Consider the following 25,620-nt stretch of genomic DNA (forward strand, 5'->3'; position numbering starts at 1 on the left):
ATTGTCATTGCCTGAATATAACATTTGGTATTTATTGCTCAGAAAGATCTCACCAGTTTTGGTCTTTTTTGTTTCAGTCACCCCTATTATCTCGATCTGGTACTTATCTAATTCCTCAGCTAGCTCCATTTCTTTGCCATTCAGGCTTCTTACGTTGATAGTATCGATCTTTAACTCTGGTGATGTTGAGTTGGGGTTTGTTTTCAGATTTGTTCCAGTGGCTGACTTTTCGCTGTTCGCCCTGGTTCCCTGGCGAAAACAATGGGGGCCTTGTTTAACTGGGCGACGCCCCAGCCGGCATGAAATTCTGTCATGTTGTACCATCATTTGTTATTTTGGTTTAACCAATAAGAATACAATTTGGTCGGCTAAATCCCAAATTGCCAGCCCATCCTCGTTCGTTCAGTATCAAAGTAGATAACCAACAGGGTGCACCATGAGAAGGTGAGGATTGGACATTAGGTCAGAAGCCCTGGTCGGTTCTCCGCATTCCTTTAAAGGCTATGTGGAGGTCTCCTCTCAGTTATACAGCTTTGACCCTTAAGCACCCCTTTTCATGTAATAAAAAAAATCAAAGATTTATGCCACTTGCATTGGAATTTTTATCTGTAGTTAAAACATCATTGAACATACCCGGTATGACCGTATGAAAAAAGGTTTAAAAAATTTCTTCCAGTTGGCAAGTAGAACAAAATCTGTCATGCTTTTTCTAAGATTGTGGAAGTTCAGAATTATGGCATACCAGAACTATTGCTGCAAAGATACACTGTAATCTTTATTCAATATACTTATTAAATAAATTAATAAAGAATTGTTTAATTAAGAAAGACATTTTAATCATTTAACCATTGATTAATACCAATAAAATATTATGTTTTGGATATATATATATATATATATATATATATATATAAACATGACATGTAACATTTATTTTCATTAGCGAATACCTACCTACTACTGAAAATGTTAATATCAGTGAAGATTTAGTCTTTAGGTTTCTATCTAAAAATAATATTGTTTAAAATTTGAAAAAAAGAATAGTTCACAACCACCTCTGATAGACTATCTAATGCTGCTAAATCATCCACAAGTATTGGCTGAGGGCGGGATTTACGATCTGTCTTTAACTTTCCATGTTTAGTGGTCACTTCAGGTGGTCTTTTGATATAACCCAAATCTTGCTGCTCTCTCATTACGGATTTCAGCTTCAAGCGAATCTTTAAGAAAGATGCATTAATATGTAATAATATTTGAAAAAGATTCTTTCAAATATGTAATTATCTTGAAAAAAAATGCATTTACATTTGTAATATTAATATTTTTTATTTTTTTTATTTTTCTGACCTCCATGGAATCATAAGACTCATTGTGGGAGGCTAGTGGTATGATAGACTTTGTGATTTACCATGCTCCCAACTTCTTTCTATAATTGCTCTAAGATCCCTTGTTTCCTCCACTTCTTCCAGTACAACTCCACCAAAATGAAATACCTGTGGATTTCATAATAATAACTCGCTCAAGCTTCACATCATCTGCAGAGAATTGAATAGCTCCATGTAGTAATACAAAAAGAGATAAGAAGGAAAAAGGAAGAGTGGTTAGATGAAATAAGTAAAGATGCAACAGCAAAGGCAGAAAGAAACAAAGGACTGGAGCAGTCAAGAATGAAAGAGGTGAAATTCTGATAGAAAAAGAGAAGATATTACAGAGATGAGAAGAATATGTATGAAAACTTTATGAAGACAGAGAAAGAGGAGAAAATCAAATGAAAGAGCAGAGTGGGCAGAGGCTTTACATCATGAGAGAGGAATTGAATCTAGCAATTCAAAAGATGAAAGAAGGAAACTCCCCTGGAATAGATGGTATACAGATAGAACTTATAAGGAATATAGGTGAAAAAGGTATGGAAGTGTTATGGCAAATTATTAACGGAATTTATGAGGGACAAGAATTACCAGAGGAGTTTAGAAGATCAATTTTTATCCCCATTCTAAAAAAAAAAAGATGGGAGTTTTAGACTGTAACAATTTTAGAATGATAAGTCTTATAACTCACACAGCAAAAATTCTGGCTTAAATAATTTTAGAGAGAATTAAGAATAAAAAAATAATTTTAGAGAGAATTAAAAATAAAATAGAAAAAGAAATGAATGAGGAAAAGTTTGGATTCAGAACTAACAAAGGAACTAGAGAGGCTATAACTTGTCTAAGAATTATTGGGGAGAAAACACTAAACCATGGTGGAAAGTTGTTTTGGGGATTTCTAGATTTTGAAAAGACATTTGATACAGTGAAACTAGAATGTCATAGAAGGCTTTTTGACATTCTAGAAAATATTAATATTGACTCTTATGACTTGGAAATTTTAAAGAGATTATATTGGTCACAAACAGCATCAGTATGTGTAAATGGAGAGAAAACAGGAGAATTCCCGGTGGAGAGAGGAGTTAGACAAGGATGCAAGTTATCACTTATTGTTTAATCTTTATAGTGAACAGATGCTTAGAGAAGCACCTGAGGATGTAGAAGAAGGAATAAAAATAAATGGAAGAATCATTAATAATTTAAGATATGCGGATGATGTAGTGGTGATGGCAGAAAGTGAAAATGGATTACAACAAATTGTTCAAAGAATTGAAAACTCTTGTAAAGAGTACAGACTAAGGATTAATACAAAGATTAATCTTCCTCATGTCCACCAAGATAATGATAATGGGCAGAAAAATAGCAGATAATGTAAAGATAGGATGTGGAGGAAAGATTTTAGAAGGCATGGATAGATTTCAATATTTAATAGCTACCTAAATATTTCAATATTTAGGTAGCTGTATCTCAGAGAAAGGAACTTCAGAGTTGGACATTAGAAACAGAATAGGCAAAGCTAAATTGGCATTTATGGAAATGAAGAAAATTTTAATAAACAAGATTATTAAAATAGGTGTTAGAGTTGGAATAGTTAAAGCAACAGTTTGGATTATTGCAAGTTATGGAAGTGAGTCATGGACACTCAGAAAGAGAGATATGGAAAGAATTAATGCATTGGAAATGTGGTGTTATAGAAAGATGGAAAATATTAGCTATATAGAGAGAATATCAAATCAAGAAGTTTTAAGAAGAGTTGGGATGGAAAGAACACTGCTCAAAAATATTATGCAAAGAAAGACCAGATTTGCAGGACATCTTCTGAGAGGTTCTTCAGGAGACCTGACAAGAACTATATTACAAGGGAAAGTTGAGGGGAAGAGAAGACATGGAAGGTCAACTAGAGAGTGGTTCAATGACATCGTGGAATGGACTGGTTTAAGAATGACTGAGGTGACAGACAAAGAGAAATGGAGAAGAGCTGCTCATTTGCTGCAACCCTCTTGCTAGAGGATGCTACCGGACGACGAGTCCTATGGCAATATCATTGACATAAAGATTGTACAGTAATGGTCCCAGTACTGAACTGTGGAACTCCACTTGTAACCTTCCTACTCAGATACTTCTCCCCATATACAACTCTCTAATATCTCTTGGAAACCAGTTACCAATCTAATCCACTAACCTGATATCCAAACCCATATGTTGCAATTCAAAATCCCAAAAAATGACAGTGTATGCTTTACCTTCATCCACTGCTCTTGTGACTGTCATAAAATACATTCAGATTACTGAAACAAGAGGGCCCCTTAACAAATCCAGTCTCGCCCTCTTCCATAATATTGTCCTCTTCTGCCCAATTCTGTGTATGATTCCTACCAATTTCCTAAAATTCTTCCACTCTCCAGGAACTTGTCCCACTGCTAGACTTTTATTAAACAGCCAGTTTAATTGCACAGCCTGTTCTACAGCACATTCTCTTAAAATGTGAACCCTGTCTCATTGCCTTACTGAAATGACTTAAAAGTGAAATATTCATTTCCAAGGCTTCATCCCTCTAGAAATTGTGTGTGTGGGTGTGGGTGGCCCATTATCTCAATTTAAGAGGTGTGATTGATAACCATTATCGTTTGCCCACGATGTCAATTTACTTAAATCATCCTACAAGATAGCTACATCATCTTTATCAACTATATATATATATCTACACATCCACAAATATAAGCTGACTTTGTTGGCAAAGAGGATAACATGCATCTGCTCTCCAAGCAACATGCTGTGGGTCAAAATATTTTTGATTGTCTTTAGGTAGTATATGAATTTCATTGCCTAGTGGTAGACCCCCACTATCAGAGACCTTGGTTTTAAAAGTTCCATGTTTGTTGTCTAGAAAAGAATCCCATATTTCAATTCATTCTTCAGTACAGTTGTAATATAACAACTGAAGTTATCATACTGGTTTAACCTGTACTGCATATTCTGTAAGGTATAGTAATGCGCTCTGCATGATTTTTTAGTTCAATTAATTAACAATAAAATACTTGTTATTATTATTATTATTACCCAAAGACCTCATGGAGTCAAGGACTCATCTGGGAGGTCCTCTTATCACACACACACACAGCTCATCATACCATGCCTCGAACACATTCAAACTCCGTGCAGACACCACATTCTCAGGCAAGGCATTCCAATCATTTACAACTCTGCACGAAAAAAACCTGCCACTCACTCCCCTACTCACACCCTCTTTATACAGTATCCAGGAATAACCTCCGGTTCTCCCCAGATCTTCCACTATTTTCTGTAGAACTTCTCCCGCATTGATCCTATAACAACCCCTTACCAACTTGTGGGTCTCTATCATATCTCCCCTCTTCTTCATGTCCACCAGACTCTGCAAATTACATCTTCTCAATCTTTCCTCATACTCGTCATTCCAGAGATCAGAAACTACCTTAGTCAGTCACCTTTGGACCCTTTCCAGCATCTCTTCATCCTTCTGAAAACCAGGTGACCAATTCTGGGCACAACAGTCCGTGTGGTCTAATCAAAGCCTTATACATCGGAACAAGAATCTCCCTACTTCTACAAGTCAGTGTCCTCCACATCATTCCCAGAAGTCTTTGTGTTGTCTTCACAATTTTGGCTATGTGTCACCTAAATTTCAGATCCTTATCCGCCATCACCTCCAGATCTCTTATTTCTTCCATCTCCAACAATATATCCACACCAAGCATAAATTCTGCATCCTATCTTTGTTTTCCAAATTTTAAAACCTTACATTTCGCAACATTGAACTCACATCCCCCATTTCCGTGCCCAATCACTCAATTTATTCAAGTCTTCTAGTAAGGCCACAACATCTTCACTACACTTCATAGTTCGTCCCAACTTTGCATCATCTGCAAACAACTGACTATTCCCATCCAAATCTTCACCAATATCATTAATATACAAGTTAAACCGTAATGGCCCCATAACAGACCCCCGAGGCACTTCATTAGTGACTTTCCTTTTCCTGGATATTGCAACCCCATACACAACTTGTTGATACCTATCAGATAGCCAGTCTCCAATTCAATGCACTAATCTAATATCCAACCCCATCTGCTCTACTTTGACTGTCAACTTATCATGAGATACTCTATCAAAAGCCTTTGCGAAATCCAAGTATATTACTGTGTATCCTTCTCCTCTGTCCAAGGAAGTAGTCACTTTATTGTAATAAGTAAGCAGTTTACTAAAACATGACCTCCCTTTAGCAAATCCATGCTGTCCATCAAAGATTATACCATTGTTGTCAACCCAACTCTGGATCCTAGTTCTCACAAGCTTCTCCAACAACTTAACCATAACACCTGACACACAGGCCTATAGTTTGATGCTTGAGTTCGATCACCTCCATTATGAAGTGGCACGATCTTGCCCTCCTTCCACTCCTTAGGAATTGGACCGAGTGCAAGACTCGTATTAAAAAAATATGTCAAGACAGGTGTCAACTCCCTGGCACATTCCTTCAGAATATGTGGTGATATACTAATAAGTCCCACAGCCTTATTAACATCTAGTTTACTCAACTCCCCATACACCTCTTGCTCACTTACAGTCAGTCTCTCCTCCTCATCATCAACTGCTCTCAATCTCTCCATGAAGTCACATTCACAAGATTAAAAGACCTTTATGAACTGCTCATTAAGTATCTCCACCACACATTCTGCAACAGCTGTATTTATACCATTTTCTCTTATCAATGTCATCCTTCCATAGTCATTCTTTCTTTTGCTGGCTATATATCGAAAGAACTCCTTAGGATTCTTTTTGGCTTCATTAGCTAACTGCTGTTCATACCTCTCTTTAGCTACCCCTCACCAACCAAGTCACCCTCCTTGCCTGGTCTTTGTAGACCTCATGAAATTGGTTATTTCCACTTCTCTTATGCTGCCTCCACAATGTCCTCTTTCTCTGTATCGCATGCTTAATCTCTTTATTCATCCATCTCACACCTACAATGTCCTCTTTCTCTGTATCGCATGCTTAATCTCTTTATTCATCCATCTCACACCTACAATGTCCTCTTTCTCTGTATCGCATGCTTAATCTCTTTATTCATCCATCTCACACCTACCTTATTTAACGTTCTCACCCTTGGAATACATTTAGACATTGCATCTGCAAGCTCTCTTCTGAGTTCTTCATAATCAAACCCCCACCCCCTTGTAGTTCCACATATACCCTTTTCTCACAGAGGTCCTCGCACTATTGGCAACCACCCAGTTAATGACCTTGGTCACTCTCACCAATTGGTGGATGATTTGACACCTCATTTATAATTACATCCTCTGATGAGATGATCAAACCCAAGATTCTCAATCCATCCTCGCGTGCCCTCTGTTACATACTGTCTGATGTAGTTATCCCTCAAGTTATGTTTCTAATATCTTCTTTTCCTTAATACATTAAGATTATTGTTGTTGAAACTATAGTTAAGCTTTGATACAGCAGTCAATCCTATCTACACAAGTTGGCATTCTGACCAGTTGGCTCATTTTGAAAAATCAAAATCCTGAGGCACTGGTGAGGTTTTGGCTTTACCCACAGAAATACAGAATTCATGATTATGATATTCATGAGTGTTATATACATCATCATGTGTTGTCTCCAATACAGGAGGTTGATTACAGGCATGAGCAGAATGTGGTGAGGACCCTAGCTCTTCCACATTGTTATAAGTATTTGGCTGTATCCGTGTGTGTTCATGGGATGGTTTGGCTGTTCTGATGGAAAAAAAAACCCGAGTTTATAGGTGAAAAAATCCACTACCTTTGTACGAGACCAACTAACTCTCCTTTAGTCGAAAGAGACTAGATAAATTCCTCACATCATGGATGGGAATCGAACCCAGGTCTTTCTGACAAAGAGCTTCATCTACAGCGACTGAGCTATGGACGCTCTCATTATATACATATGAGTGTTATATATACACTCATGTTCACAGAAACTGCATCATCTTACATAAATATAGTTTTTAGTAGTTAAATGGTCATTTTCATTGGTTTATCGTTAGATATTTTGTTGTATTGCATTATCTGTCATTCCCACAGGTTTCCGTAAAACATAATAATTGCTGCTATGCATCAGAATTTTTTATGCTATAAACAGATAGCAAGAGCTAATTTTTGCATTTTTATGCTGCATTTGCTATGGTGTGTAGTTATGTGCAGTTAACACATTGTATTCCAAAGTATGATTCAAGCTTTGAATAGAGAAGGCTATTCCGTTTTGTGAAATAGCTAAAAGAGTATCCTCTAGTCAATCTATGACTGCTGTCGAAAGTGAAGGAAACTCAATCTGCTGAAAGGAAGAAAGTCACTATCTATACCATGCCAAGATCAAGTTCTAAAGTAGGTTTGACTCAAAAATAACCATACATCATCCTGAGAGCTGAAATGGGACTGGGAAGAACAAACAGGAGTATTGGTAAGCTTCTAATAGAAGACTCATTAAACAGGGACTGATAACCAGTTGCCCTAAAAATAAGTCCTTGTTAACCAAAAAATGAGACTGGATCAGTTGTTGTTGTTGTTGTCTTGTCCTTTGAAGAGTCTTAGATGTTTCCGTGTGCTCTTTGTACTGCTTTGGCTATGTCTGTGATTTTGTTTGTATAGAGCTGTTGTTCAGGATTAGGATCTATTTCTTGCAAGGCTGCTGTAATTGCTGGACAGGTAAAGATGTGAGTGGGTGTCAGTTCAGTATTGGGGCAGTTGTTGCAGTTTCTATATGTTCTCGTATCATCTGTATTGATCTTCATTCCTCTATAATGTCCTGTTCGTAGTCTTGCTATCGTGGTGGAGGTCCTTCTGTCAGCATTGATCTCGGGAATTTGATGTTGTATCACTCATTTCAATGGAATTAGTTTAGCTTTTGCTAGTGCATTGGCATCAGCAAGGGTTATCATATGAGTTTCTTGGTTGAGTTCTCTGGCCTCTTTTGCTAATTTATCAGCTGCTTCGTTGTGATCAATGCCTACATGAGCAGGAATCCATTGTAAAATGCAACTTTTACCTAAACACTTTAGATGATTTAAGAGTTTATGGGTGTCTTGTGTGAGCTTGGTATTGCCATTTTTGATTGCCTCCATAGCTGATCTTGAGTCACTGTAAATTATAATTCCTTCAGATTGTTGAGATGATGATAGATTTAAGTAGGCTTCTAGTGCTTTATTATTGCGTAGAGTTCGCTGGTAAAATTGGAAGCGATTCTCCAAGATCCAACTTTTATTGAAAGTTTTTCACCTTTCGGGAGTAGAAGGAGAACACCAGCGCCTCCATTAATCATATTGGTGTCTGATGATCCATCGGTATAACAAATAACCTGTTTGGAGGATGAAAGAAGGTTGATGGTATTTAGGCCTTTTTCTTTAAGCATTTCTTTTGGTTCTTTTTTAACTGGATCAGTTAAATTGGTGCAAAGGGCATGTCAAATGGACCCCCTGATCATTGGAAAAGAGTAATTTTTTCTGACAAGAAAAAGTTTAACCTGCAGGGCACCAATGGAAAACAGATAATTTGAAGATGATAAAGGGGAAAAATTCAACCCTGACTATCTTGTGTCAAACGTCAAATTCTCAGCCAGTCAGATGATCTGGGGGATGCATGTTGTATCATGGTGTTGGCCGCTTGCACTTTAGTGAATGCACAAGTGTATACCAGAAAATTTTAGCAGAATTTTCTGGTGGGCAGCAATTAAGAATTGCTGCCCACTATCAGTGACTGGTTTACCGTAACAATGAACTGCATCTTTCAGGAGGATTTCACCCTTTCCCATTGGGCAAAAAGTGTAAGTAATGCTATTATAATACCTAATAGCATTACATTAATGTACATTAACCTGCAACAAAAACTTTAGTTTTTTGTGGCAGGTTAATAAGTGGCTCAATGAACTTGATCCAGTAATTATCGTGGCCAGAAAACAGCCCAGATCTCAACCCCATTGAGAATTTGTAGTAACAAATGGAAACTGAAATATGGAAAAAGAAGCTGAAAACACGTCAAGAGTTCAAAGAAGCCATTGTAATGGTATGGAACCATGAATTGACAGTTGCATCCATCAGGAAATTGATTTTGTCAATGCCCTGCTGATGCCATGCTGTAATGAAAGCAAAAGGAGGGCCCATGAAGTACTAAATAGCAAAAAGTGAATTTTTAGATTTGAATGTTAGTAAGACTGTAGTTAAACTAAATTTTGATACCAGTATTTTTTTTTTCAGTGAAAATATCACCATTCACTCTATTTTAAAATATTTGCAAATTTGTCAAGTTTGTTGTCATTTCCTAATTATGTCACATCTTGTACTAAAAATAATGAAATATTAATCAAAAATAAAAAGATTATATTAATTTCTTTATTATTTGTGACAATTATTGCTATTATCCCTTTACAAAATTAGCATTCAAATTTAATTACCAAAAAAATATGGTTACAGCAGACGATTGAACTTTAAACTTAATTGGTTGATGGACTGAGTCCTTGACTCTTTATCCCTTCATCTGGATTTTATATTGTGGGTAATTTACCCACTCATTGTGAGCATTGAGGCTGTATCAGCTTTCTCTTGTGATGGAGGATTTCGGTTTTTTATGTTTGAAACGATCTCAGGACTTGTAGTCCGCTGCCTGTCGAACTAGCTGATTTGGGTGATTATCCGTGATTGTGAAGAATTTCTCCGCAATGCCTGTCATGTAGGTCTTAATATCTGGACAGCAGGTGATGCGGTTTCTATGAAGTGTACATATGTGTTATATAGGATACTCTACAGTGTTCCATTTAAATCTGGCATGCTGATCTCACATTTTTGTAGGGTCTAACTCTTCAAAATGCATTAGTCTAGATCAGTGGTTCCCAAACTTATTTGGCTTACCGCTCCCTTTTACAAAAAAACATTCTTAAGCATCATCCCCTTCCTGGAAATTACTTTCTAAGACCTGACCAGCCCTTCCTGATACATATAAAAGAAAATCGTACGAAAATCAGATTAGCAGTAAACAAACAGATAGATATAGAAACAAATTTGATTTTATTTGACTTTAGTGGGGGTGTTGCTACAAGCCAAGGAGTACAGAGGGTGGGGAGCAGGAGATGTTTAGGCAGTTGAGATTAGTAAGTGCAAGCAGAATGATTGTTATGGGAGATTTTAACAATAGCAGTATAAGCTGCGAAGAGGAAAATGCATGTTCGAGAGTGGTCTGAAACTTCCCGAGCCTAGCAATGAAAAAACTAATGTATAATTTCAAAATTATTTTTATTCTTCAACATAATCTCCCTTAAGACAAATACATTTATTACAGTGATGCTCCAGCACCATTCTCCCATCCCTGTTGTGGTTCTCAGTAAGATCTGCAAAATACTCCTATACAGCTGAAATCTCTTGATTCGAAGAAAAACGCCAACCAGCGAGGAACAGTTTTAGTCTTGGTAAGAGATGGAAGTCAGAGGGAGCCAAATCTGGGGAATAAGGTGGATGTTTGAGCAATTCATAGTGCAGATCGCTTAATTTTCCCATTGCCAAAACACCTTTGTCGGCAGGCATTGTCCTGATGAAAGATGATTTTTTTTTCTTCTGCAAACGGGTCTCTTCTCATGAATTTTTTTGTCTAGTCTGGTTAAAAGATCAGAATAATATTCCTCAGTTATCGTTTTACCCATTTCAAGATAATTAATAAACAAAATGCCTTTATCATCCCAAAACACCGATGCCATGACCTTTCCTGCTGATGGAACTAACTTTGTCTTGTTTGGTGCTGAACAACCGGCTCCTATCCACTGTTTTGACTGCTGTTCGGATTATCGGTGTGTAATGGTGAATCCAAGTCTCATCCATAGTAATAAATCAATGCACAAATTCAGTTTTATTCTTGTTAAAATTCTCCAAGCACTGTTCAGAGATTTTCATGCGAGTGTGTTTTTGATCTGCTGAAAGCAAACGCGGCACCCATTTTGCGCAAAGCTTTTTCATTTGCAATTCTTCATCCAAAATATATCCTACATGTTCTTTTGAAATACCTATAGTCTCATTCACTCTGACTTGCTGGTCATTCAATATCATATTGTGCACTTGATCAATGATTTCTGGTGTTGTTACACTTTTTGGACGTCCTTCAAGTGGATAATCTTCAATTCTGGTACGGCCACCTCTAAACTCAGCAGCTCCTTTCTTGATTGTCGAAAATGAAGGAGAAGGGTGCCCATAAACTTTCATGAACTTCAAATGAATTTCTTTTGCAGTTAAACCTTCTTTTACAAAGAATTTTATAACTGCACGATACTCAAGTTTATCCATTTCAAGTGATACAGACAACACTTTTGCTTCAGACAGCTGTATAAAACAAACTACTTGACACAATGACTTGCAATTTCACATGGATACTTGTGACAGATGTACCAACTTAGAAAAAAAATATCATGCCGATTGTGATGCCATCTGTGGTCTAGGATGAGAATGTTTCAGACTACCCTTGCAGTAATAAGGGAATGGAATTTCTAAAATTCTTGAGGGACAGATGTTTTAGACAACATGTAATAGAGGGAACAAGAAGTTCAAGAGTTTTGTATTTGGTCATAGCATCAGAAGAGCTGATAATAACTGAGATGACATCTCTCCCCCCAGTTGGAGAGAGTGACCATGTGGTTTTGACATGGAAGATGAATAGGCATGCAGGAGTTTCAAAGAAAAGGAAACACATGTAGAATTACAAGGTGGGTGATAATGATAGTCTTAGATATCAACTTGGGGGAGTTCCATTGAGGGCAGAATTGGAAGGCCAGGAAACCATTAGTGCTTGGGAAATGGTGAAAGAATATTTGTGCAGCAATAGTAAGCTGTATTCCACGAGTGAAGAAGAGGACACAATTTGGTGTAAAGTGGATGACAAACAATATCAAACAGGAACCGCAGGTGAAAAAGAGATTATGGAAGAGATATAAGGAGAGGGGGTGGAGAGCAGATACATGAAGAATATAAGACTCAGGCCAGGAGAGTGACTAGTATGGTAAGGAAGGTAAAACTGTTATATGAGAAGAGATTGGCCCTAAGATCTAAAGAAAATCCTAAGGAAATTTTTTAGCTATGTGGCCAGTAGGAGGAGTAATGATTGTGGAAGAATGACATTGTGGGATAGAAATGGGAATAGAGTGACTGATGCAAAGGACATAGTGGAGTTGTTCAATGAGCACTTTATTGGAGTATTTCATCCTGGAGAAGAAGGTTTTCTAGAGGGGTAGGGCAGGTTCGAGGTTTAAAGTGCAAGAGGAGAATGTGTGTGTTCTAAATACTGAGTATCCTGAATGTCAGTAAAGCAGTGGGATTGGATGGTATTTCACCATGGATTTTGAGAGAATGTGATAAAGAAATGAAAGTCTGGCTATGGGAAAGGTACCGAAGGAATGGAAGGAAGGTAAGATAGTGCCATTGCATAAGGGTGGTAGCAGACCAGACTGGAATGTCTAATTATAGGCCAGTTTGTGTGTCTGATGACACACACAAATTGGATGGTTTTCAGTTGTTCAGTACTGGGACCTGTATTGTTTAACCTTTATATGAATGACATTGTCAATGGATTGCAAGGGGATATTCAGTTGTCTGCAGATGATGGGAAGCTGGGAAGGGTTATTTGTAATAGTACAGATGTGGCAGCCCTGCAAGAGGATTTGAATAAACTAGACAGATGGGCAAATAAATGGGGATATTGGTTAGAAGTTTGGGATACACTGATGGGAGGCTGTATACTCGATTGGAGGAGCTGTACTTCAGGAAGTAAGAGAGACAAAAGATCTGGGGGTAGTTGACCTGCTGAGATAGAAGAGTTATCATTCCGTTGCGTAAGACCCTGATCAGACCACACTTAGACTACTGTTCTCAAATTTGATACCCAGGATTTGAACGGGATAAATTAAATGTGGAAAGGGAACAGAGGCAGATAACAAAGGTGGTTTCAGGCCAGTACAATGTTAATTATGAGGATTGGCTGAGGAAATGTGGACTGCAGTGTTTGGTAGATAGAAAAAGTAGTAATATGATCCAGACTTTTAAACTGTTGAGAAGCAGTTACAGGGTGGACACTGGGGAGTTCTTTCACTGGGTGGAGCAGCATAAGGGAGCGATGACTAGGGTCCATCCCTGGAAAGTACGAAAGATAGCTGTGAACAAGAGGGGGTGAGGGGTAGTTTCTTTGCATGCAGGGTGGTGGAATCTTGGAATGCATTTCCTGATAGAGTGCTGAGAGCAAGAATGGTCAGTGAGTTCAAGAAGTGGTATGATAGAGTTTGTGTTTCCTAGGAAGAACCTCCCAGGATAAATCTCTTGACTCCGTGATGGCCTGAATAATAATAATAATAATAATTATTATTATTATTATTATGCAACTAGTAGAGATATTTGAAGTTTGGAAATAAGATACCTTGAAACTGAAAATTTAAAACTATTTATTGAAATCGACAAAAGTGACATAAATTTCATATAAACATAGGAAAGGTTGGAGCTGAAAATTTAATAAAAATGTTAAAATTAAGAAAACAAACATAAATTGCACAAATGTAAAAATCACAAATAAAATAGTAAATAATAATCAGCAATATTAAAAACAATCATAATGAGAACGATGAGCCCTGCAGCCCTGGCTCGAGGCAGTAGGCAGAATGGGCAAATGCCACAGGCAGAAAAATAAAAGGGTGGAAAACTTACAAAGAGTTTATGTTACAATTATACTGGAGACAGAAAAAATGAATAATAATAATTAAATTGGATATATAATATATTTAAAAAATATTAAATTTATATACATATTTATAAAGATAATCATATTTTATTCTAATTATATAAGCTCCAAATAATTATTTTTATTTTGATAATCCCTGGGACAGAAACGTTTAGATCCAATTTCATTGAGAAAATTTGATTCTCTTATAAATAGAATATTTTTATTTAAGAAACAAATTTTTTTTTTGAAGAAACAAAATTAATCATCATCATCGTCAAATTCCTGACATGTACCCTCGAGGGGTGTACAAGATATGATAGCAATACATGAAAAATTTACATCATTACTAACTTCCTATCTACAATTTTCCTCCAAATCAGTCTGTTACTTGTTAAGACTAAAACATTATCAGATCTTATATTTCAATCGTCTAAGGCACCATGTACAGTATCAATCCACCTATATCTTGGTCTTCCTCTGGGTCGTTTTCCTGCCAACCTGGCAGAGAACACTTGTTTTGCTAATCTTTCCTCACCCATTCTGTTTAAGTGACCATACCACCTGAGAGCAGCTCTGTTAATGCATTTCTGGATGCTGACAATGTCAAGTTCTTATCTAATATCCTCGTTTTTAATATGATATTGCCATTGATGCCATCTGTTCATGCCTCTAATCTTTCTCAGGACTCTCATATCTGTAGTCTCTAGTCTCTGGTGAAGTGTTTTACAATATTTCTAGTCTTTGGTGAAGTGTTTTACTTCTGACCCAACTCTCAGATCCATAAGTTAAAACTGGTTTGAACACTGTCTTGTATACAGCTAATTTAGTGTTCCGACTAATTTCTCTCTTATTCCATACGAATTTATTCAATTGACTTACTACCATAACAGCTTTATTGATTCTGTTGTCTATTTCCATATTTAATTTACCATCTTCACTAAAAATCATGCACAAGTAGCTGAAATGTTTTACTTGTTCCACAGGTTCCCCATTGAAAACACAGTTGACATTTTTAACGATTCTACCTATTTTCATTGTCTTTGTCTTTTTATTGTTGACCTTCATACTATATATCTATTACAACAATTATTCAATTTAGTCAGAAAATCTTGCAAACTTGTAGCAGATTTATTTAGAAGTATGACATTGTCTGCATAAAGAAAAGAGCTGACATTAACATCTCCAATTCTGATATCATGTTTAATACCACTTTCCTTCAAAATGTGATCCATATAGATAATGAACAACACAAGGGATAATATACATCCTTGTCTCACACCAGATTTAACATTAAACAATCTTCCAGTACTTCCTTCAATTCTAACTGCTGACTTGCAACTCAAATAAAGACAAAGTATTGCTTGATATAATGCTCCATTGACACCATATAACTGTAGCGTATTGAATAGCTTCTCTCTTGGCATCATTTCGTATGCCTTTTCCAGATCGACAAAACTTAAATACAGATCTCTGTTATATTCCCATGCTTTCTCAACTATTTGTTGTAAAGTGAAGATCTGATCCTGACAGCCTCTATTTGTCCTGAATCCAGCTTGTTCTTCCTCAAGCCTTTCTTCCAGAATTCTTCTCAACCATTTATCAAGTATACTTGCATAGATCTTGCCAGGAACACTCAGTAGGGAAATACCTCTGTAATTCACACATTCACTTTTATTTCCCTTTTTAGAGCTCTACTCCAATCATCAGGAATTCGTCCCCTCTGTCCAGACCTTCTGAACTATGCAGTGCAGCCACTGTAAGACTTTTATACCACCATACTTCAGCATTTCCGGTCGAATATCATCTACTCCTGCTGCCTTTCCACATTTCAAGCCTTTGATGGCTTTTTCTACTTCAAGTATGGATATGTATTTCTGACTGTATGCCTGTTGAGTGTTTTATTTTACCACTGTGATGTCATCACGGTTTGTTCTATTTAGCAATTTTTCGAAGTAATTACTCCATACTTCAAGGATATCTTTTCCTGCCATTTTCATGTCACCTTTATCATCTCTAACTCTTTTACAGCACTCTTTCCTCCATTTCTAAGCTTCTTCAACAACCCTCAGAATATCTTACACCCTTCTTGATATTTATTTTCTAATTTCTTGCCAAAGTCCTCCCATGACTTTTGTTTAGCTAGTTTTACAGTGTTCAGCTTTCTTACATTTGTCTCTATATTCTCTAAGAGCAAAATCTGACTTATTTGACAGGAACTATCGATATGCTTTCTTCTTTTCCTTTACTGCCTCTTTAACTTCCTGTGTCCACCATGGAGTTCTGATTTTTCTATCCTTGCAGACAACCTCACCACATACCTCTCTGGCTGAATCAATCAGGGTTTTCTTCAAGGTTTGCCACTGAATCTCCAAGGTTTGGTTCTTGTTCTCAAACTCTTTCATTTTTTTTTCAATAATCTTTGTGTATTTCAGTCTACAGTTCACATCTGAGAGCTGCTCAACTTTTATTCGCTTTAAAACTTTCTTACATGTTCTTCTTTTCAATATGAAATTCAGTTTTATCCTGCTCAAGACTAAATGGTGATCACTTCCAATTTCAAATCCTCTGTACACTCTGGTGTGCTGCACTAGGGAGAAAACATCACTATCAACAATAACATAGTCAATGAGATTTTTCTTACTCCTTGCCTCTTCTCTCTCCATATGTATTTGTGCACATTTTTATGCTGGAACATGGTGTTAGTAATAACCAGTCCATGTCCTGAGCAGAAATCCAACAGGTATTTGCCATTATTATTATTATTAGCTTTGCTCTTTTCTCCAAATTTTCCCAAAACAATTTTGTGTGTCTGACAATTCACTTCCAACTCTGCTATTTATATCCCCAACAAGGACCAAATTTTCCTTTTTCATTGTGTCAGCAGCTTTCTCTAGAGCCTCAAAAAATTCCTTCACTTCTACCTTAGCAGAGCCTTCTGTGGGACCATAGGCACTAATAAGTCTCATTGTCCAGTTTCCCATTCTGATATTTGCCCACATCACTCTGCTTGAGACTGCCTGCCATTCAAGAAGATTAGCCTTGTATTTAGTGTTGAATACTATGGCTACCCCTTCTTTTCCTTGATTGTCATTGCCTGAATATAACATTTTGTATTTATTGCTCAGAAAGATCTCACCAGTTTTTGTCTTTTTTGTTTCAGTCACCCCCCCTATTATGTCGATCTGGTACTTATCTAATTCCTCAGCTAGCTCCATTTCTTTGCCAGTCAGGCTTTTTATGTTGATAGTACTGATCTTTAACTCTGATGATGTTGAGTTGGGTGTGCTTTGAGATTTGTTCCAGTAGCTGACTTTTTGCTGTTAGCCCTGGTTCCATGGCGAAAACAACGGGGGACCTTGTTTAACAGGGTGATGCCCCAGCCGGCATGAAATTTTGTCATGTTGTACCATCATTTTGTATATTGGTTTAAGCCAATAAGAATACAATTTGGTCTGCTAAATCCCAAATTGCCAGCCCATCCTTGTTCGTTCAGTATCCAGGTAGATACCCAACAGGATGCACCACGAGAAGGTGAGGATTGGACTTTAGGTCAGAAGCCCTGGTCGGTTCTCCGCATTCCTTTAAAGGCTATGTGGAGGTCTCTTCTCAGCTTTGACCCTTAAGCAGCCCTGACCCTACAAAATTAATCGGAAATTTTTATTTAGTAATTTAATATTTTAATATAAAAAATTTGATATATTAATAAATAATATAAAGATAAAACTTTTTGAAAAAATTAAAAAAAAATTTTAAAACTATATTATAGTTGTATAAGATATTATTATCTATAATTATAAATCGTTCACATATCCACAAAATTTTCTTACATGCCAGTTCAGTATCCCTGTATCAGTGTGTGTATTATATTATTAGCTTGCTGAATAATTTGTTACCTCAATTTATGGAGGTAAGTCTGTAGTTAAATATGTGATTTATCTTAGTAACGATTTTTTAAATAAATTATTAATTTTATTTTCTTTGTAGCTATAGCCATGGTTGTTTTTAACTTTATTTTTATTTTACGAACTCGTGCATATATTTGAAATTGTGCCCGTTGACTACTATATGGAGTTTTTTTTTTTACGTTGTTTTGGGCTTTAATCATAAAGGTTTTTTCATAAAGTATGAAAAAAGTTTATTTTTTTTCATACTTTATGAAAAAAAAGTTGTTTTATGATTTCAGAAACAGACAAAAATGGCAGACCAGAGAAACAAAATGAAAACCCTTTCTGGTCACCAATACAGAAAAAGACGAGCAGAATGAGAAGTTATTCGAGCTCAGCAAGAAAATCAATTGCGGAAATTTTTGAAATTGTCAGAAACAAGAGTCAGTGAAAGCGACGTTCTTGTGGAGTTCCCCCAATGATAATGAGTCTGAAAATTTGAATTGGCATTTAGATGATAATCAGGCTCTTGAGAAACATCCAATAGCTTCGACTTCAAATACAAATACCTCAACACTAAATTACAAACTTCTTGACGATCTGCTTTATGGCCAAGCTTGTCCAATTCAATAATTGATATATTAGTAAAACGAGGTCCTCCTGTTGAATCAAAAGAGACTTTTTTCCACGCGATTAACATAATAGAAGTTTTCGTGTATCGCATTATAATAGAATTTTGAGTAACGGAGAAACCATTAAAAGATCTTGGTTAATTTACTCAAGTTCAAAAAATGTAGTATTTTGTTTCTGCTCCAAATTATTGTATTTTCTAATATTCAAACTATGAACTTAATTTCGGAAGGAAATAATGATTGGAAACATGTCCCAAGTTCATCAATGCCACAAAAAAAATCTTAAGAACATTTTAATAATTTTGAAAAATGGATTGATTTGGGAAAGTGTTTAAAAAATGAAACTGCAATTGATCAACATCAGCTAAAATTACTCAAAAAAGAACAAGAACACTGGATGCATTTTTTAAAACACATAATATTGGTTATTAAATTTCTTGCAAAAGAAAACATAGCATTCAGAGGAAGTTCAGATACTCTATATACAAATAATAATGGAAAATTTTTGAAACTGGTTGAATTATTCATCGAATTTGACAGCATATTACAAAAACATGTGAAACACATAAAAAACAATGAAATTCGCGTTCATTATTTAGGGAAATGTATACAAAATGAAATCATTAATATATTGAGTAATGAAATTAAAAACAAAATTGTATATAAAATAATGAATGCTAAGTATTTTTAAATAATTGTTGATTGCACCACTGATATTTCACTGCATTCTTAATTGTAAGATATGTTTATATAGAAGAAAAAAATGAAGAAACCCGAGATATTATACAAATAGAGGAAAGATTTCTAGATTTTATTAAAATTAATAATACAACAGGAAGTAGTATGGCTGAAGTAATTTTAAAAGTATTAAAAGAAAAAACTTAAATATTCAAAATATCTGTGGTCGGGGATATGACAACGGATCAAATATGAAGGGGTACAAGCACTTTTAAGGAACAAAAATCCTAGATCATTTTTTGTTCCGTGTTGTACACATTCCTTGAACTTAGTGGTATTGAGCGATGCAGCAAGCTGCAATGTAGATACGGCTTTATTTTTTGACATTATTCAGTCAATCTATAATTTCTTTTCTTCATCAAGTCATCGATGGGAAGTTCTTCTAAACCATATCCAAAATTTTACTTTAAAACCTATATGCACGACTAGATGCAAAAGTCGCATTGAAGCTGTAAAAGCAATACAAAATCAAGTAAAAGAAATACATGAAGCTTTAATTTTCATCACAGAAGATGACAGCTATTAAGGGCAACAAGGCATTAAAACACAATTGGAAGTCAGTTCGTTAGCAAAAAAAATTAATTCTTTCAAGTTTATATTTGGCACATTTGTTTGGTATGACATTCTAAGTGAAATCAATGCATCTAGCAAACAATTGCAAAATATCTCTTGCAATATTATGGAAGCCTTGAAATCGTTAGATGTCACAAAAAAATTCTTGACGTCATACAGAAGCGAAAATAATTTTTTGAAAGTTAAGCACCAAGTCCATAACTTTGCTCTAAATATTGAGTTAAATGCCTGATTTCTCAACTAACGACAGCACATGAACTTGACATGTAAAAACTCAATTTGATTATGTATGTCCTGACAAATCAATTACTAATTTTGAGCAACAATTTCAAATTAATTTTTTTAATGTAATTCTTGATCCAGCAATAACATCAATTACTGAGATATTTGAACAGCTATATATATATGAATCAATTTTTGGGTTTCTCTTTAACATTGGTAACTTAAAATTTGATAATGATACAGTAAAAAAAACTTGTTTCGACTTAATTTTGTCTGATGGTGATCAAAAAGATATTTCAGCAATAGATTTATTAAATGAATTAAAAATATTGTCTAGGAGGATATCAAATAATTATTCTCCCAAAGAAGTATTAAATTATATTTGTGCAAATAACTGCATGTCTTTTTCCTAATGTGTACACATCACTACGAATTCTTTTAACAATCCCAACTGCAGTTGCAAGTGCAGAGCACAGTTTTTCTAAATTAAGACTTATTAAAAATTATTTGAGGTCTGCAATGTCCCAAGAGAGATTAGATGGCTTAGTCACTTTATCTATTGAAAGTGACATAGCTGAGACATTAGATCTAGAAAAACTAGTAAAGTCTTTTGCTGAAATTAAGGCTAGAAAGGTTTCTTTTTTTTAAATAATTAAAATTGTTAATTCTTAATTTAGATTTTTTCATATTTGTTTTTGTCATATTTAATGTGATTTATGTAATATTTATAAACTGTATTAAAATTATGTACTCATTATATAATAAACACAAAAATATTTTATTTATTTATTCACTATATATATATATATATATATATATATATATACCATATATAATTTTTATATATACATATACATTGCAGAGTCTGGTGGACAGGAGGAAGAGGGGAGATATGATAGAGACCTACAAGTTGGTAAGGGGGATTGTTATAGGATCAATGCTGAAGAAGTTCTACAGAAAATAGTGGGAGATTGGGGAGAACCAAAGGTCATCCCTGGAAACTGTATAAAGAAGGTGTGAGTAGGGGAATGAGTTGCAGGTTTTTTCGTGCAGAGTCGTAAATGATTGGAATGCCTTGCCTGAGAGTGTGGTGTCTGCAGGGAGTCTGAATGTGTTCAAAGCACAGCATGATGAGCTGTGTGTGTGTGTGTGTGTGTGTGTGTGTGTGTGTGTGTGTGTGTGTGTGTGTGTGTGTGTGTGTGTGTGTGTGTGTGTGTGTGTGTGTGTGTGTGTGTGTGTGTGTGTGTGTGTGTGTGTGTGTGTGTGTGTGATAAAAGGACCTCCCAGATGAGTCTTTGACTCCATGAGGTCTTGGGTAATAATAATAATAATAATAATAACAATAATATACAATTTCAACCGAAGGGTGGAAAAAAAATCTTGCCCACACTCAAAAATTTGGTTGGACCGGCGCTGGAGCCTGGTGTACTGCTACCAATTTATTGATATTTGGATTTATATTTTTTGGCACTACATCAAATTGCTAACTGCTTGTCACACAATTCAGAAACAATCAAAATTGATTTCATATGTCCCACATATTTATACTATTATACAGTGAACAAGTCATAACATGCACGTTCCTGCCGATACATACTGGACTTGTAAATTCCGATCACTTGGAAGTGCACACCTGCCAACACTTTGTTTGTTAAGACTGTTATTGGACTTCAGTGCTAATCAGCTGTATCTTGTATTTTGTACATTTCCTCGGAAAATAAAGTAACCATTATGACGATATAACTGTTATATCGTCAAAATTTTTGATGATAAATTTTTTTCAGCACCTAATTTTTGTTCTTTATGCTTTCACTGCCCTTACTTCAATTCTATGCCCCCTTTTGCTCATGAGGAAACTACTGCCCCCCCCCCCCCCCCGGATCATTCCATCCTCCCCCTCAAGGGGGTGGTTCCACCCTCTTTGGGAACCACTGGTCTAGATGTTTCATTTTTTTTTTTTTTTTTTTTTTTATCTATAGCACCATAGCATCATTTATCATAGGATGTAATCTTTTCACACTCTTGTGCTCTGAAGGGTTCAAACAGTTTGGTATACATCCAAGAATCAAACCTCTGAACTTCCATCAATCCTTACTGTGATTTAAATTGGATGCTTTTTTGCACTTACACTTATTCTTGCTTTATGCACATCCAGCACATCATTTACTGTGGAAAAAAAAAAAAAAAAAAAAAGAGATTACTGTAAAAGTAATCTCTTTTTTTTTTTGTTGTTCCTTTTCTTAGTTCAAGCATACCAAAAAGCTTTATGTGTCATTTAATGGACAAAAGCAGTGTCTAGTTCCACCACAATGAGCAATAATGTGACCAGACACAAATGGCAATTGTTACTGATGCATGTATAAAGAAAAGTGTGGTGAACGAATTCTTTGTGTGGAATCAAGTCTAATGGGATACCCATTTGAAAAATGTATATATGGAGATTATGCTGTTTATGTGAATACAGTTGGATACTAGGTAACAGACTTTAATAGTAGTCAAACTACTGTCAACCAGCCCACAATGCTACATCATCTTTATCAACTATTGCACTTCCCAGTTTTGTATCATCAAACTACTGAAAATTCACCCCAAATCATTACCTATATCATTAATATACAAATTAAAGAGTGGTAGTCCTAGTATGGAGTCCTAGGGCACTCTATTAGTCATTTTCATTTTCCTGGATTGTACTCCAGGATATACAAATCTGTGGTGTCTCTCTCTCTCTATCAACCACCTTCTTATCTATGCCACCAACTTCATATTTCATTCCCATTTTCTCCGATTTAGGTAATAGTTTTCCATGCAGTATTCTGTCAAATGCCTTTGCAAAGTTCAGCAATATCGTATAGCCATTTCCCCTTATCTAATTCTGATAACACCCTATTATAAAATGTAAGTAAATTATTAAGGCAGGACCTGCCTTTTACAAAGGCATGCTACCTACCATAGAGTATTATATTCCTATCCACCTATTCTTGAATTTTACCTTTGACCAACTTTTCCTGTAAATGAACCATTACTCCTGAAATAGTACATCATCATCATCAAATTCCTTACATGTATCATCAGGGGATGTACAGGATATCAAGTACACCCCCATAGTACTACATGAAAAATTTACATCATTACCAACTTCCGATGAACAGTTTTCCTTCAAAATAATATGTTATATGTCAAGATTATTCAAGTATTACCAGATCTTATATTTCTGTATCCTATTTTTTACTTTATCAGTCTATGTAGATCTTGGTCTTCCTCTGGGTCTTTTTCCTGTCTTCCTGGTAAAGAACAATTGTTTTTGCTAACCTTTCCTTTCCAATTCTGTTTAAGTGACCATACCACCTGAGATTAGCTCTGCTGACATTCATGAATGCAAATAATGCCAAGTTCTTTCCTAATATCCTAATTTTAATATGATACTGCCACTGATATCATCTGTTCACTCCCTCTAATCTTTCTGTGGCCTCTAATCTTTGATCAAGTGTTTTATTTTTAATCCAGATCTCATATCCGTAAGTTAAAATGGTTTAAACACCCATGTATATGACTAGTGTTTAAAATGGCTTAAACACTCTTATATATGACTAGTTTTGTGTTTTGATTAATTTCTCTCTTATCATATAAATTTATTCACTTGACTTCCTGCCACACCGGCTTTGCTAATTCTGTTGTCTATTTCCATATTTAATTTGCCATCTTCACTAAAAATGATGCTTAAATAGCTAAAATGTTTTACTGGTTCTGTAAGTTCTTCTTCTTTCAGGATGAAGTTGATCTTTACAATGTTTCTGCCTATTTTCATAGTCTTTGTCTTTATAGATTAAACAACTTCATTGGAGGCACTGCTGATTCTCTTGCACATTCTCATAGCACTCGGACTGACATACTGTATATTTTGTTCTTACTGGCCTTCATCTCACACCAGAGTGAATTTCATTTGCCTCTCTCACATCGATGGGACTGGTTGACTAACTTCTCATGGATGTATTCTCCATAAAACATCCTCCAGTTTGTCTACCTCAATTCTCACATCTGTCTGTCCCATTATCAACTGCAAAATCTGCACCTGGATGTGATAAAACCTTGCAGAGTGATCACTTAGTAACTCAACTATTTCATCTACCTCTGTCACCTTCCTGCCATCAACATTGATTACCATTATTCTTCCATAATCATTCTTCCTCTTACTCACTACATGGTGAAAAAACACTTTTTACTTACTTTAGCCTGCTTAGCTAATTTTCTCTCATAATCTGATTTAATCTTTCTTGCAAAACTAATTGGTAAGAAAAGCTTGGAAATAAAATTAGTTTATTTTTTTGCAGCTCTTGCTTTATATATCCATTCATCCACTTAATCCACACCTGGGTTATCTTCCTACCCTTTGGTATCCAGTCTAATACTACTTATTTCACATAATCTCTCTCTCTCACCACTTCCCATGCACTACTGACATTCTTTGTAACTTCTTAAGTCATGGCACTGCTCCAAGCTGCCTCCTAAGTCTGTCATAATTACTATTATAGTTAACATAAACCCTTCTTTATTAAGAATTCCACATATTTAGCAATCTCCCAGAACAAGACTGCATGGTCAATCAGAGGCAGAGTGTCTGCCATGGTTATGGATACATCTTTTAATGCTGTTACCAGATTCAGCACTCCAAAACCCCTTGTTTCCTTCCATTACATGCTATTTCAGATATCATCCCTTAGTAACACATTTTTCCTTCCTCCATTTCCTTTCCTTCCTCCATTAATAATAATTACTCGGTCACTCATTGTGCTAATCTGCTGATGTATGGCATCCATCCAAGTAATGCAATAATGATGCCAAAACCTTGTGGTACACCACTAGTGACTGTCCTCTTTTACAACCCCCCCCCTTCCCCCCATCAACCTGTGATACCTAACAGCCAGTCCAATCCTATCTGTTCCAATTTCATTATCAGTTTGTCGTGTAGCAATCTATTGAATGCCTTCGAAAAATCCAAGTATACTACATATATGCATCTCTTATCCACCAAATTTGTCACTTGTACATAAGCAGATTGATAAAATGTGCCTTCCTATTTAACATTTTTAATTTAATTCTCTTGATGCACCAATGGCATAACAGTGAAATGTATACATGCTAATGCAAGTCAGTAAAGTACATGAAATTTCATTCGGTCTTTTTATAAATCAAGCTTTATAAAAAATTTAAAAATAAATAAATAAAATGAAATGAAAAATATTGCATTTCATAAAGGGTCACAGCCTTATTACCACCTTTATGCAATGTAAAAATGTTACCTTCTTTCCACTTCCTTGGAACCTATGCTGTTGTACTCTTATTAAACAAGCATGCCGATGCTACTGCCAATTCCCCTTAAGATGTATGGTGATATGTCAGCAAACCTACTGTCTTATTGACATCAAGGTTATTTATTTCCTCAAATACCTACTGC

At 35.7% G+C, this 25,620-nt stretch overlaps 1 protein-coding gene across 1 annotated transcript in view; it reads right to left on the bottom strand.

Annotated features, from left to right (window-relative positions):
* ninaC (STKc_myosinIII_N_like and MYSc_Myo21 domain-containing protein ninaC) overlaps positions 1–25,620 on the bottom strand; it is a 579,315-nt gene that overhangs the window by 416,521 nt on the left and 137,174 nt on the right. Inside the window, exon 9 of the mRNA XM_090415596.1 lies at positions 1,056–1,220. Coding sequence (XP_090271722.1) covers positions 1,056–1,220 — 165 coding nt within the window. The remainder of the gene's footprint in view (positions 1–1,055; positions 1,221–25,620) is intronic.

This window comes from Typopeltis vanoorti, chromosome 3 (assembly GCF_054136105.1).
Source record: "Typopeltis vanoorti isolate ZY-2024b chromosome 3, IOZ_Tvanoo_1.0, whole genome shotgun sequence".
Classification (NCBI taxonomy): Eukaryota; Metazoa; Arthropoda; class Arachnida; order Uropygi; family Thelyphonidae; genus Typopeltis; species Typopeltis vanoorti.